The sequence below is a fragment of the Schistocerca serialis genome, chromosome 12, assembly GCF_023864345.2.
Source record: "Schistocerca serialis cubense isolate TAMUIC-IGC-003099 chromosome 12, iqSchSeri2.2, whole genome shotgun sequence".
Lineage (NCBI taxonomy): Eukaryota > Metazoa > Arthropoda > Insecta > Orthoptera > Acrididae > Schistocerca > Schistocerca serialis.
In genome coordinates this window covers 29,034,288-29,048,865 of record NC_064649.1, presented here as the reverse complement: position 1 = coordinate 29,048,865, position 14,578 = coordinate 29,034,288, and the positions used below count along the sequence as shown (strand labels likewise).

General features: G+C 44.6%; 1 protein-coding gene across 1 annotated transcript in view; it reads left to right on the top strand.

Moving 5' to 3' along the window:
- Positions 1-14,313, top strand: part of LOC126428380 (uncharacterized) — a 68,682-nt gene extending 54,369 nt beyond the window's left edge. The window contains exons 3-4 of the mRNA XM_050090307.1: positions 5,073-5,267; positions 14,241-14,313. Coding sequence (XP_049946264.1) covers positions 5,073-5,267; positions 14,241-14,313 — 268 coding nt within the window. The remainder of the gene's footprint in view (positions 1-5,072; positions 5,268-14,240) is intronic.
- The last annotated feature ends 265 nt before the right edge of the window (positions 14,314-14,578 follow it).

Sequence of the window (14,578 nt, the reverse complement as noted above, 5' to 3'; positions counted from 1 at the left end):
GGCAGTTGTGGGGAAGGCGGATAGTCGTCTTCGGTTCATTGGTAGAATTTTGGGAAGATGTGGTTCATCTGTAAAGGAGACCGCTTATAAAACACTAGTACGACCTATTCTTGAGTACTGCTCGAGCGTTTGGGATTCTTATCAGGCCGGGTTGAGGCCCCTCGGGCATGGGTGTGTGTGTATGTCCTTAGGATCATTTAGGTTAAGTAGTGTGTAAGCTTAGGGACTGATGACCTTAGCAGTTAAGTCCCATAAGACTTCACACATATTGCTTTTGAATTTCTAGGTAAATATTCCATTATAGCGGAAGAGAATCACACAGGAGATCTGCGACGGTTTTCCGCGAAAGTGTTTAGAGAAACGGTTATCCAACTGTAGCGAGCGTCTGCTTTGCAATAGAACAAAGATCCTGCCCTAGCCTTGTATACATCGAAGACTGGAGGTACCCAATGTTGCAACTACTACCTCCTCGAGAAGTCGTGCGTATGTCATGCTTCTCATTCGCTCGAGCACTTAAATCACACGTCAGACAATAAACAACTGCAAAAAAGGAAAGTAACACGTGTCGGCCAGCGGTCACCACATACAAAAGAGTACCTCGGCTGTTGTCGGATGTTTAGCGAGATGCCGATATCCAAATTCCTTTCGTGTAGCATCCATAGCGCACTAACTATGTAGCGAGAGGAATAGCGTAGTATTATTCGGAATTCATGAAATTAAATCTAAACAAATAAATTCCGTTCCAGAATGGAAGTCAATGGAATGTAACGGAAGAGGGTGTCACAGTGCTCAGTTTACGTTACAGTGAACGTCAACATGACATCACTTATCTCAGCCCAGTAGTGAATGGTGCCTGTAAGGTTACGAGATACCTCACAGGATCCAAAACGGTGGAATATACACTGAAGAGCCAACGAAACTGGTACACCTGCCTTATACAGTGTAAGGACCCCACGAGCACGCAGAAGGCCGCTGGACCTGATAGGATACCAGTTCTATTTTACACAGAGTACGCGAAGGAGCTTGCCCCCCTTCTTGCAGCGGTGTACCGTAGGTCTCTAGAAGAGCGTAGCGTTCCAAAGGATTGGAAAAGGGCACAGGTCATCCCCGTTTTCAAGAAGGGACGTCGAACAGGTGTGCAGAACTATAGATGTATGTCTCTAACTTCGATCAGTTGTAGAATTTTGGAACACGTGTTATGTTCGAGTATAATGACTTTTCTGGATACTAGAAACAAACAACGGTGGAATTTTTATGGATGACAATGCATCATCTCACTGTGTGACAGTTGTTCGCGATTGGTTTCAAGAACATCCAGGACAATTCGAGCTAACGTTATGGCCATCCAGATCAGCCAATATGAATCCGATCGAACATTACCAGGACCTAATAAGTTCATGGATAAAATGCTGCACCAGAAACAAATAAGCAATTATGGATGGCTCAGTATTTCTTTAGGGGACTTCCTACTATTTGTTGAGTTCATGCCACGTCGAGTTGCTGTACTAGCCGAACAATAGGAGGTCCGGCACGAATTTATGGTTCAGGTGGCTCTAAGCACTTTGAGACTTAACATCTGAGGTCATCAGTCCCCTAGACTAAGAACTACTTAAACGTAACTAATCTAAGGACATCACACACATCCATACCCAAGGCAGGACTCAAACCTGCGACCGTAGCAGCAGCACGGTTCTGGACTGAAGCGCCTAGAACTGCTCGGCCACAGCGGCCGGCTGCATGATATTAGGAGGTAGTCCGTGACTTTTGTCATCTTAGTGTATTTCATCGAAATTGATGAAAATATGAAAAAACAGGAATTAGAATGGACTTGACAGATAAGAGAATATTTTTCAGTTAAGTAACATGTATTATGTTCGAGTATAATGACTTTTCTGGAGACTAGAAATCTACTCTGTAGGAATCAGCATGGGTTTCGAAAAAGACGGTCGTGTGAAACTCAGCCCGCGCTATTCGTCCACGAGACTCAGAGGGCCATAGACACGGGTTCACAGGTAGATGCCGTGTTTCTTGACTTCCGCAAGGCGTTCGATACAGTTCCCCACAGTCGTTTAATGAACAAAGTAAGAGCATATGGACTATCAGACCAATTGTGTGATTGGATTGAAGAGTTCCTAGATAACAGGACGCAGCATGTCATTCTCAATGGAGAGAAGTCTTCCGAAGTAAGAGTGATTTCAGGTGTGCCGCAGGGGAGTGTCGTAGGACCGTTGCTATTGACAACATACATAAATGACCTTGTGGATAACATCGGAAGTTCACTGAGGCTTTTTGCAGATGATGCTGTGGTGTATCGAGAGGTTGTAACAATGGAAAATTGTACTGAAATGCAGGAGGATCTGCAGGGAATTGACGCATGGTGCAGGGAATGGCAATTGAATCTCAATGTAGACAAGTGTAATGTGCTGCGAATACACAGAAAGATAGATCTCTTATCATTTAGCTACAAAATAGCAGGTCAGCAACTGGAAGCAATTAATTCCATAAATTACCTGGGAGTACGCATTAGGAGCGATTTAAAGTGGAATGATCATATAAAGTTGATCGTCGGTAAAGCAGATGCCAGACTGAGATTCATTGCAAGAATCCTAAGGAAATGCAATCCGAAAACAAAGGAAGTAGGTTACAGTACGCTTGTTCGCCCACTGCTTGAATACTGCTCAGCAGTGTGGGAATCGTACCAGATAGGGTTGATAGAAGAGATAGAGAATATCCAACGGAGAGCAGAGCGCTTAGTTACAGGATCGTTTAGTAATCGCGAAAGCGTTACGGAGATGATAGATAAACTCCAGTGGAAGAATCTGCAGGAGAGACGCTCAGTAACTCGGTACGGGCTTTTGTTAAAGTTTCGAGAACATACCTTCAACGAGTAGTCAAGCAGTATATTGCTCCCTCCTACGCATATCTCGCGAAGAGACCATGAGGATAAAATCAGAGAGATTACAGCCCACACAGAAGCATACCGACAATCCTTCTTTCCACGAACAATACGAAACTGGAATAGAAGGGAGAACCGATAGAGGTACTCAAGGTACCCTCCGCCACACACCGTCAGGTGGCTTGCTGAGTATGGATGCAGATGTAGATGCAGAAGTGCGGCAACACGACATGGCATGACTCGACTAACGTCTGAAGTAGTGCTGGAGGGAACTGACATCATGAACAGTGCAGGGCTGTCCATAAATCAGTAGGAGTACGGCGAGGTGGAGTCTCTTCTGAACAACACGTAGCAAGACATCACAGATATGCTCAATAATGTCATGCCTGCGGTCTCGGAGTTTGGTGGCCAGAGGAAGTGTTTTGATTCAAAGGAGTGTTCCTGGAGCCACTCTGTAGCAATTCTGGACGTGTGGGAAGTCGTATTGTCTCGCTGGAATTGCCCAAGTCGGTCGGAATGCACAACCGACATGAATGGATGCAGGGATCAGACAGAATGCTTAAGTACGTATCACCTGTCAGAATCGTATCTAAACGTACCACTCCACATTCACACACCCCACACCATTACAGAATTTACAGTAGTTTGAACAGTCCCTTGCTGACATGCAGGGTAAATGGATTCATGAGGGTTGTCTCCATACCCGTACACATCCGCTCGATACAATTTGAAACCAATCTCGTCCGACCAGCCATCATGTTCCCAGTCATAAACAGTCCAACGACGGTGTGACGGGCTCAGGCGTGACGTAAAGTTTTTTGTCTAGCAGTGATTAAAGGCAAACGAGTGAGCCTTCGGCTCCGAAAGCCCATATCACTGATGTTTCGTCGAATGGTTCGCACGCTGGCACTTGTTGATGGCCCAGCACTGAAATCTACAGCAATTTACGGAAGTATTGCACTTCTGCCACGCTGAACGATTCCTTTCAGTCGTCATTGGTTCCGTTGTTGCAGAATCTTTTTCCGGGCGTTAGCGATGTCGGAGAACTGATGTCTTACCGGATTCCTGATATTCATGGTACACTCATGAAATGATCGTACGAGTAAATCTCCACTTCATCGCTACCTCGGAGATGTTGGTCCCATCGCTTGTGTGCAGATTATAACACCACGTTCAAACTCACATGTTGATAACCAGCCATTGCAGCAGCAGTAACCGATCTAACAACTCCGCCAGATATTGTTGTCTTGCCGACAGCAGCGCCGTATTCTGTCAGTTTACATATATCTGTATCCCTATCAGGTCGGATTGAGGGAGGACATAGAAGCAATTCAGAGGCGGGCTGCTAGATTTGTTACTGGTAGGTTTGATCATCACGCGAGTGTTACGGAAATGCTTCAGGAACTCGGGTGGAAGTCTCGAGAGGAAAGGAGGCGTTCTTTTCGTGAATCGCTACCGAGGAAATTTAGAGAACCAGCATTTGAGGCTGACTGCAGTACAATTTTACTGCCACCAACTTACATTTCGCGGAAAGACCACAAAGATAAGATAGGAGAGATTATGTCTCGTACAGAGGCATATAGGCAGTCATTTTTCCCTCGTTCAGTTTGGGAGTGGAACAGGGGGAGAAGATGCTAGTTGTGGTATGAGGTACCCTCAACCACGCACCATATGGTGGATTTCGGAGTATGGATGTAGATGTAGATGAAACTACTTCTTCTCCATGACAACGCCTGAGAGGAGCTCATACGACTCCAATGGACTGTTCTTTCTCATCCACCCTACAGCCTTGATCCTGGACGTGCCGACTCCCATCTGTTTGGCCCAATGAAACATGCACTCCGTAGTAAGCAGTACTTGGATGATGGGGAGGTTGTTGACGCAGTAAGACGTTGGCTCCCATGTCAACCAGTAGAGTAGTACCATGAGGGTGTACGGGTCCTCCCAGTTAGATGGCGTATGGCCGTCGCACTGAACGGAGAGTATGGTGAAGAACAGGTTTTGTAGCCAAGAAAGTGGGGAGTAACTGTTGTACTGGAATCCTGAATTAAACCAGCTTGCTTTCAGAAAAAAATTATTGTATTACTTATTGAACGGCCCTCGTGTAAATAAGAGGGAGTGTAGCGTCCTACGTGTGGACTTGGCTTAGTACTTTTTGGTTTCTTTAATGTTTCAGCGACAGCACGCTAGCTAAAGACGAAGACGACAGGTGGGCGGCAATTGCAGTGGACAAGTTGGCAGCACTGCTGAGGTCGCACGCCATCAGGCTGCGTCTGTCATCGCCTGCAGACGACGAGCGCGAAGAAGGTGAGGAATCACTCTCATTGCTGGCGTTCTGCCTCTTCTCCGTGTTAATTCTGTCCTCCGTCCAGTATGTTTCGTTTAGTTACCAACTCTGTGTCTTGAGAGTGTGTTTGGAGCGATCTGTTCACATATTACCTTCCCAACACGATTCGTCACAAGTTCGTTCGTTGGACTGCCATCACTCATTCCTCATCTCCTTTTGATCAGGGATTAGACGGTAACAAAGCATGTTATTTTCGAAATTCTGGATTCTTGTAACCCTGTTTAGACTGGGAGCATGCCTCATGGCTACAGCTGTTAAACTTATTATTATTATTATTATTATTTACTCGTATGGCCCCTTTGGAGGGTACAAGAAATCAAGTTTGGTTTTTTTCGTTCCTTTCCTTCGTGGGTGCACCTCTTTTGTGGACCTCTTTCTTTCCTGAAATCCTGTCTTTCTACATCTACATCCATACTCCGCAAGCCACCAGACGGTGTGTGGCGGAGGGTACCTTCAGTACCTCTATCGGTTCTCCCTTCTATTCCAGTCTCGTATTGTTCGTGGAAAGAAAGATTGTCGGTATGCTTCTGTGTGGACTCTAATCTCTCTGATTTTATCCTCATGGTCTCTTCGCGAGATATACGTAGGAGGGAGCAATATACTGCTTGACTACTCGTTGAAGGTATGTTCTCAAAACTTCAACAAAAGCCCGTACCGAGCTACTGAGCGTCTCTCCTGCAGAATCTTCCACTGGAGTTTATCTATCATCTCCGTAACGCTTTCGCGATTACTAAATGATCCCCTGTAACGAAGCGCGCTGCTCTCCGTTGGATATTCTCTATCTCTATCAACTCTATCGGGTACGGATCCCACACTGCTGAGCAGTATTCAAGCAGTGGGCGAACAAGCGTACTGTAACCTACTTCCTTTGTTTTCGGATTGCATTTCCTTAGGATTCTTCCAATGAATCTGTGTCTGGCATTTGCTTTACCGACGATCAACTTTATATGGTCATTCCATTTTAAATCACTCCTAATGCCTACTCCCAGATAATTTATGGAATTAACTGCTTCCAGTTGCTGACCTGCTATATTGTAGCTACATGATAAAGGAACTTTCTTTCTAAGTATTCGCAGCACATTACACTTGTCCACATTGAGATTCAATTGCCATTCCCTGCACCATGCGTCAATTCGTTGCAGATCCTTCTGCATTTCAGTACAATTTTCCATTGTTACAACCTCTCGATATACTACAGCATCATCCGCAAGTAGCCTCGGTGAACTTCCGATGTTATCCACAAGGTCATTTATATATATTGTGAATAGCACCGGTCCTACGACACTCCCCTGCGGCACACCTGAAATCACTCTTACTTCGGATGACTTCTCTCTATGCTGCGTCCTGTTATCTAGGAACTCTTCAATCCAATCATACAATTGGTCTGATAGTCCATATGCTCTTACTTTGTTCATTAAACGACTGTGGGGAACTGTATCGAACGCCTTGCGGAAGTCAAGAAACACGGCATCTACCTGTGAACCCGTGTCTATGGCCCTCTGAGTCTCGTGGACGAATAGCGCGGGCTGAGTTTCACACGACCGTCTTTTTCGAAACCTATGCTGATGCCTACAGAGTAGATTTCTAGTCTCCAGAAAAGTCATTATACTCGTACATTATACATGTTACTTAACTGAAAAATATTCTCTTATCTGTCAAGTCCATTCTAATTCCTGTTTTTTCATATTTTCATCAATTTCGATGAAATACACTAAGATGACAAAAGTCACGGACTACCTCCTAATATCATGCAGCCGGCCGCTGTGACCGAGCAGTTCTAGGCGCTTCAGTCCAGAACCGTGCTGCTGCTACGGTCGCAGGTTTGAATCCTGTCTTGGGTATGGATGTGTGTGATGTCCTTAGATTAGTTACGTTTAAGTAGTTCTTAGTCTAGGGGACTGATGACCTCAGACGTTAAGTCTCAAAGTGCTTAGAGCCACCTGAACCATAAATTCGTGCCGGACCTCCTATTGTTCGGCTAGTACAGCAACTCGACGTGGCATGAACTCAACAAATAGTAGGAAGTCCCCTACAGAAATACTGAGCCATCCATAATTGGTTATTTGTTTCTGGTGCAGCATTTTATCCACGAACTGATTAGGTCCTGTTAATGTTCGATCGGATACATACAGGCTGATCTGGGTGGCCATAACATTAGCTCGAAGTGTCCAGGATTGTCTACAAACCAATGGCGAACAACTGTCAGCCAGTGAGACGGTGCACTATCATCCATAAAAATTCCACCGTTGTTTGGGAACATAAAGTCTATGAACGGCTGCAAATGGTCACCAGATACCCAAAGATAACGATTTCCAGTCAGTGATGGGTTCACCTGGACCAGAGGACTCAGTCCATTCCATGTAAACACAGCCCACACTATTATGGAGTCACCACCAGCTTGCACAGTGCCTTATTGACAACTTAGGTCTGTGGCTTCGTGGGGTCTGCGCCACACTCGAACCCTACTGCCATCTCCAACCAACTGATATTGGGACTAATCTTACCAGGCCACCGTTTTCCAGTCGTCTAGCGTCCAACCGGTAGGGTCACGCGCGTGGGAGAGGCGTTGCAGGCGATGTCGTGATGTTAGCAAAGGCACTCGCGTCGGTCGTCTGCTGCCATCGCCCATTAACGCCTCATTTCGCCGCACTGTCCTAACGGATACATTCGTCGTAAGTTCCACATTGATCTCTGCGGTTACTTCACGCAGTGTTGCTTGTCTGCTAGCACTGACAACTCTCCGCAAACGCCGCTGCTCTCGGTCGCTAAGTGAAGGTCGTCCACCACTGTGATGTCCGTTTGTGACAGGCATGCCTGGAATTTGGTATTATCATCACACTCTTGTCACTGTGGACTTCGGAATGGTGGATTCCCAAACGACTTCCGAACTGGAGTGTTCCAAGCTTCTAGCTACAACTACTATTCCGCGTTCAGAGTCTGTTGATTCCCTTCGTGTGGCCATAATCATGTCAGAAACCTTTTTACACGAACCATCTGAACATAAATGGCAGCCCCGCCAATGCACTGCCATTTTGTACCTTCTGTTCACGATACTACCGCCATCAGTATATATGCCCATCGCTATCCTGTGTGTCTATAAAACTGAAGTCTTCTTTTTCCCATTACATCATTTAGTTTTTCCATACCTATTCAAACAGAGCTGTCAATTCGATCTTATTTTGTATTACTACACTACTGGCCATTAAAATTGCTACACCGCGAAGGTGACGTGCTACAGACGCGACATTTAACCGACAGGAAAAAGATATGCAAATGATTAGCTCTTCAGAGCATTCACACAAGGTTGGCGCCGGTGGCGACACCTACAACGTGCTGACATGAGGAAAGTTTCCAACCGATTTCTCATACACAAACAGCAGTTGACCGGCGTTGCCTGGTGAAACGTTGCCTCGTGTAAGGAGGAGAAATGCGTATCATCACGTTTCCGACTTTGATAAAGGTCGGATTGTAGCCTATCCCGATTGCGGTTTATCGCGTCGCGACATTGCTGCTCGCGTTGGTCGAGATCCAATGACTGTTGGCAGAATATGGAATCGGTGGGTTCAGGAGGGTAATACGGAACGCCGTGCTGGATCCCAACGACCTCGTATCACTAGCAGCCGAGATGACAGGCGTCTTATCCGCATAGCTGTAACGGATCGTGCAGCCACGTCTCGATCCCTGAGTCAACAGATAGGGACGTTTGCAAGACAACAAGCATCTACACGGACGACGTTTGCAGCAGCACGGACTATCAGCTCGGAGACCACGGCTGTGGTTACCCTTGACGCTGCGTCACAGACAGGAGCGCCTGCGATGGTGTGCTCAAGGACGAACCTAGGTGCAGGAATGGCAAAACGTCATTTTTTCAGATGAATCCAGGTTCTATTTACAGCATCATGACAGTCGCATTCTTGTTTGGCGACATGGCGGTGAACGCACATTGGAAGCGTGTATTTGTCATCGCCATACTGGCGCATCACTCAGCGTGATGGTATGGGGTGCCATTGGTTACACGTCTCTGTCACCTCTTGTTCGCATTGACGGCACTTTGAACAGTGGACGTTACATTTCAGATGTGTTACGACCCGTAGCTTTACCCTTCATTGGATCCCTGCGAAACCCTACATTTAAGCAGGATAATGCACGACCGCATGTTTCAGGTCCTGTACGGGCCTTTCTGGATACAGAAACTGTTCGACTGCTGCCCTGGCCAGCACATTCTCCAGATCTCTCACCAACTGAAAACGTCTGGTCAATGGTGGCCGAGCAACTGGTCGTCACAATACGCCAGTCACTACTCTTGATGAACTGTGGTATCGTGTTGAAGCTGCATGGGCAGTTGTACCTGTACACGCCATCCAAGCTCTGTGTGACTCAGTGCCCACGCGTATCAAGGCCGTTTTTACGGCCAGAGGTGGTTGTTCTGGGTACTGATTTCTCAGCATCTACGCAGCCAAATTGCGTGAAAATGTAATCACATGTGGGTTCTAGTATAATATAGTTGTCCAATGAATACCAGTTTATTATCCGCATTTCTTCTTGGTGCAGCACTTTTAATGGCCAGTAGTGCATTACTTACAACACTTGGTATTTTCCTTACAATTCTTTTCCCATCTTTTTCAGTTTCTCAACATTCAAAAATGTTTTTGTCAGTGTTTCAGGCCTTACCACTTTCTGTTAATGTCTTAGTTTTGTGTTACAGGACAAATAGTTTTGTTATATGTTTTTTGTCTTATGCAAAGAGCTTTCCATTTTATGCACTGTGTTTTCTATTACTATCTTTTCTTCTGTATTCCTTGTTATCTATTGTCCTAGGTATTTGAAACAGTTTGTTTTACGGGTAGATACTGTGTTGTTATGAATTTAAGATTCGGTGGCATCATTGATTGTAATGAAGTATGTTTTTCTTTCAAATGATATTTTTAGTCTCATTTTGTCTGCTTGTTTCCGTAGTTCATTGACTTCTGTTTCGTCGCTATTCAGTGAGGCAATAATTAATGCAATGTCATTTGCAAAAGCTAGACAATCTTTGGCGAATTTATTTCGGTGTCTTCCTGGTTGAATAACCTTAATATTGATGGATTTCCTCTATTTCTTCACCGTCTTCCCCAGTGAACAGTTGGAAAACGGAGTTGATAAACCATTTCCCTGTCTGGTTCCTGATTTTATATCAAAACGTTTGGCCGTTCCCCCATAAATTTGTGTTGGGTTTGTTAAAGTTACTTTAATTGTGTGTGCTATTTTATTATCGAGTCAGAATTCCGTTACAATATTGATTCGTGAATTTCTATCGGCTTAAGTCATACACCTTTTTAAAATCTGCAAAAGTTATCAAATGCTTCCGTACTAAAGTTCTGCTTGATATTCTTCTAGTTGTGGGACGAGTATTCCTTCATCTCTCTATAAAATTGTGATGGATAAGATCTTACATGTCACTGGAAAGAGGGAGATTCCTCTGTAATTGTTAGGATCCCTATTCTTTCCTTTTATATGTAGTGGAAGTTTTTTCCTTGTTTTCTTCGTTTTCTCATCACAATGTCTCTTCATTCTTTAACTGCGTTCTTTGTTTCCTTTGTTCTCTTCATCTTTTCACCGTTTTCTTCAATTCGTTTACTTCACGTTTTGTATTCATAATTTTGTTTCTGAATTTACCTCTGTTATTTATCGCTTCCCTATTGATTCCTGCTTGTTACAGGTCTTTTCCTATTTCTTGAAGCCAATTGGTTTGGATTGTGAGTATGTTGTTGTTGATTCTATGTATGTATCCTTAGAATGTTAGTTGTCGTTTTCTGATCATGGCTGTGAAAGTGAGTCTGTCTTTGTGTTCGTATAATTCTTTGGTTGCTCTCTTCATCAGTATATCATCTCTGTGTATTGCTTCAAAAACATTTTTTTGGGAATTTTACGCTCTATTTTTTTGTGTCTCTATGATACCTAGTGGTCCGATTGCGATTGTCTCTGATGCACAGAGTGGTTCTGGAAGTACAGCTGCGTTTTAGGACCGCAGTTTGGCCTGCCTTCTTATGTTCCTTTTATTGTAGTGTGTCCATGTCAGTTTAGGATTTCTGTTCTTTCTATGTTGAATGCCTTATTTGATCCTCCTATTGTTTACATTCCCACACATATTTCCACTTTTTTGATCTTCCTGTGTTATGTGTGCAGAGCTTGAGTGGTTTTTCTCTTTCTTTCTAAGTATTGCACTTTTTTTGTATGATATCTGTAGACTTGTTCTGGTACAGATTTCATGTGAGTATTTGAGTGCTTCTTACGTTTCTCGTCTATTGTTGCCGAGTATTGCCAGGTCGTCTGAAAATGCCAGGCGTTTTATGACTATTTTGTTTGCACGTGATCTTTTTGTCTGAATCCCTTTTACTTTTTCTTACTGTATAATGACAATTTTTTCTCTTAACACTTTCAATAAGAGTGCTAAGAGCCCATCTCTGTGACCCTCGTATGTATCGTGAATGGTTCTGAGATTTCTCTCATAAATTTTGTTTTGGATATCGTGCCCATGACTCTGTGTTGTTTGAGTGCCGCAGTTTTTTCTGTCTATTGCATGTTCTTCTAGTGTGTCAAAGAAATTCTGCTTGTCCATAGAGTCGTAGGCTTCCTTAAAGTCCATGAAGATAACTGCAGTAGTGTTTGTCTCTCTATCAGGAGGTTTTGATAGTTCCAGATCTCTTCAATACATTATGTTCCTTTCCTGAAGCCTTGAAGCCTGCTTGTTATTCACCTGCCTTTGTATCAACTTATGGCTCTAGTCAGTTATATTTCTTATTAATTCATTTACTTAACCTGATCACATTTGGCACTCGTGCATTTCAATCAACTCACCACCTATTGCGGCTTATTTGTTAGCAGATGTCTGGGAGAGAGATGTACTGCTAAGTCATACCAATGCATTATCGGGAAAAGAGCAAACAGGCACTAGAGTGCACTTTTGGGGCACTATTCTCCGCCCTGTGTCTCGAAGTCTGGGGGAGTGAAAGCCCCCTAACAGAATTCCTCGCTTCCGGTCGCGCCGACAACTTCAGCCGCCTTCACTGCAGAACTTTGCGGTTTTTTCCGCCTGCAGCAGAGCGAGTTCCAGTCGCCTCCTGCGGAAAGTCAATTTTCGCAGCTCCCGGCAGGGTCGCCAGCTCGTGACATATGCGGCCGCAGTTCGTCTTCTTCTCGCGGATGCCGGGCGACAGCGGTGCTAAACTACTTGTCGCGTCAGTTCCGGAGACCTGTCCCATAAAGCGAGACCTCTCGTGCCTGCCATGAAGGAAAGGTCTCCGCAGACAAAATAAATGTAACACTGTTCTACTGCTGAAAAGTCAGTTACGTGTAACGTATTTTTGCTGTCGTCAGCATACAACACATATCTGTCTATTGTGATTCACACACAGCTGTCAAAAAGAAGGAAAGAAATGGGCTGAGAAATATGGGTTGTAATTATTAATTATTTTTCTTAACTTGTTTTCGATTCATTTATTTATGCATTTGCTTCACCTGGCAAGTCTACGGGGTATTCCGGAAACCCAGTATCTAATCTGTAGGAATCAACATGGATTCCGGAAACAGCGATCGTGTGAGACCCAACTCGCTTTATTTGTTCATGAGACCCAGAAAATATCAGATACAGGCTCCCAGGTAGATGCTATTTTCCTTGACTTCCGGAAGGCTTTCGATACAGTTCCGCACTGTCGTCTGATAAACAAAGTAAGAGCCTACGGAATATCAGACCAGCTGTGTGGCTGGATTGAAGAGTTTTTAGCAAACAGAACACAGCATGTTGTTTTCAATGGAGAGACGTCTATAGACGTTAAAGTAACCTCTGGCGTGCCACGGGGGAGTGTTACGGGACCATTGCTTTTCACAATATATATAAATGACCTAGTAGATAGTGTCGGAAGTTCTATACGGCTTTTCGCGGATGATGCTGTAGTGTATACAGATGAGTTGTAGCGAAAGCAGGAAGATCTGCAGCGGATAGGCACTTGGTGCAGGGAGTGGCAACTGACCCTTAACATAGACAAATGTAATGTATTGCGAATACACAGAAAGAAGGATCCTTTATTGTATGATTATATGATAGCGGAACAAACACTGGTAGCAGTTACTTCTGTAAAATATCTGGGCGTATGCGTACGGAGTGGAATAATTATATAAAATTAATTGTTGGTAAGGCGGGTACCAGGTTGAGATTCATTGGGAGAGTCCTTAGAAAATGTAGTCCATCAACAAAGGAGGTGGCTTACAAAACACTCGTTCGACCTATACTTGAGTATTGCTCATCAGTGTGGGATCCGTACCAGGTCGGGTTGACGGAGGGGATAGAGAAGATCCAAAGAAGAGCGGCGCGTTTCGTCACAGGGTTATTTGGTAAGCGTGATAGCGTTACGGAGATATTTAGCAAACTCCAGTGGCAGACTGCAAGAAAGGCGCTCTGCATCGCGGTGTAGCTTGCTGTCGAGGTTTCGAGAGGGTGCGTTTCTGGATGAGGTATCGAATTTATTACTTCCCCATACTTACACCTCCCGAGGGGATCAGGAATGTAAAATTAGAGAGATTCGAGCGCGCACGGAGGCTTTCCGGCAGTCGTTCTTCCCGCGAACCATACGCGACTGGAACCGGAAAGGGAGGTAATGACAGTGGCACGTAAAGTGCTCTCCGCCACACACCGTTGGGTGGTTTTCGGAGTATAAATGTAGATGTAGATGTAGGTGTTAAGTAATACAGTGCCAAAACTAACAGGGATGATACAGGAGAGAAAAACAAGTATATTTCGTGAAGCAACAATGTATTGGAAACCCATATTGCGTCAGCGCTGAGGACGCATAGCTAGTACACGGGTGGAGCAAATAAGTCACAATTCACTCGAATGGTCAGATGAAAACCCACATATTGCAATTGTGTGACGTCATCAGAGACATATTCCAATAAACATATGGGGCCGGTATCGTAGGCGACTACTTACTTGGGCCTTATATGTTTCCCCGCTTGGCACAGGTTACTAACGTACAGGGAGTTCTCGGGAGTTCACCAGTCGAGGTTATTGGAGGAGATACCCATAGATATGTGACATTTGTGTCTTTCTGACGTGCGTGCTGCATCTGTGGAAACGTGACATATGGTGTCGTTATTACCAAATGCGTTCAAACCGCGCCAACGAGCTTTTACTACTTTCATGGCTGCTGAAAAACAAACACCAGTAGACATCCATCGGGGAATGAAGACTGTGTGTGGGGTAACATATTCATTAAAAAACAGCATTCTGTAATGGTGCGCCAAAAGTAGAGCTGATGCGTCATATCACAAATGTAAAGTACACCAGTGGCAAAAAACAG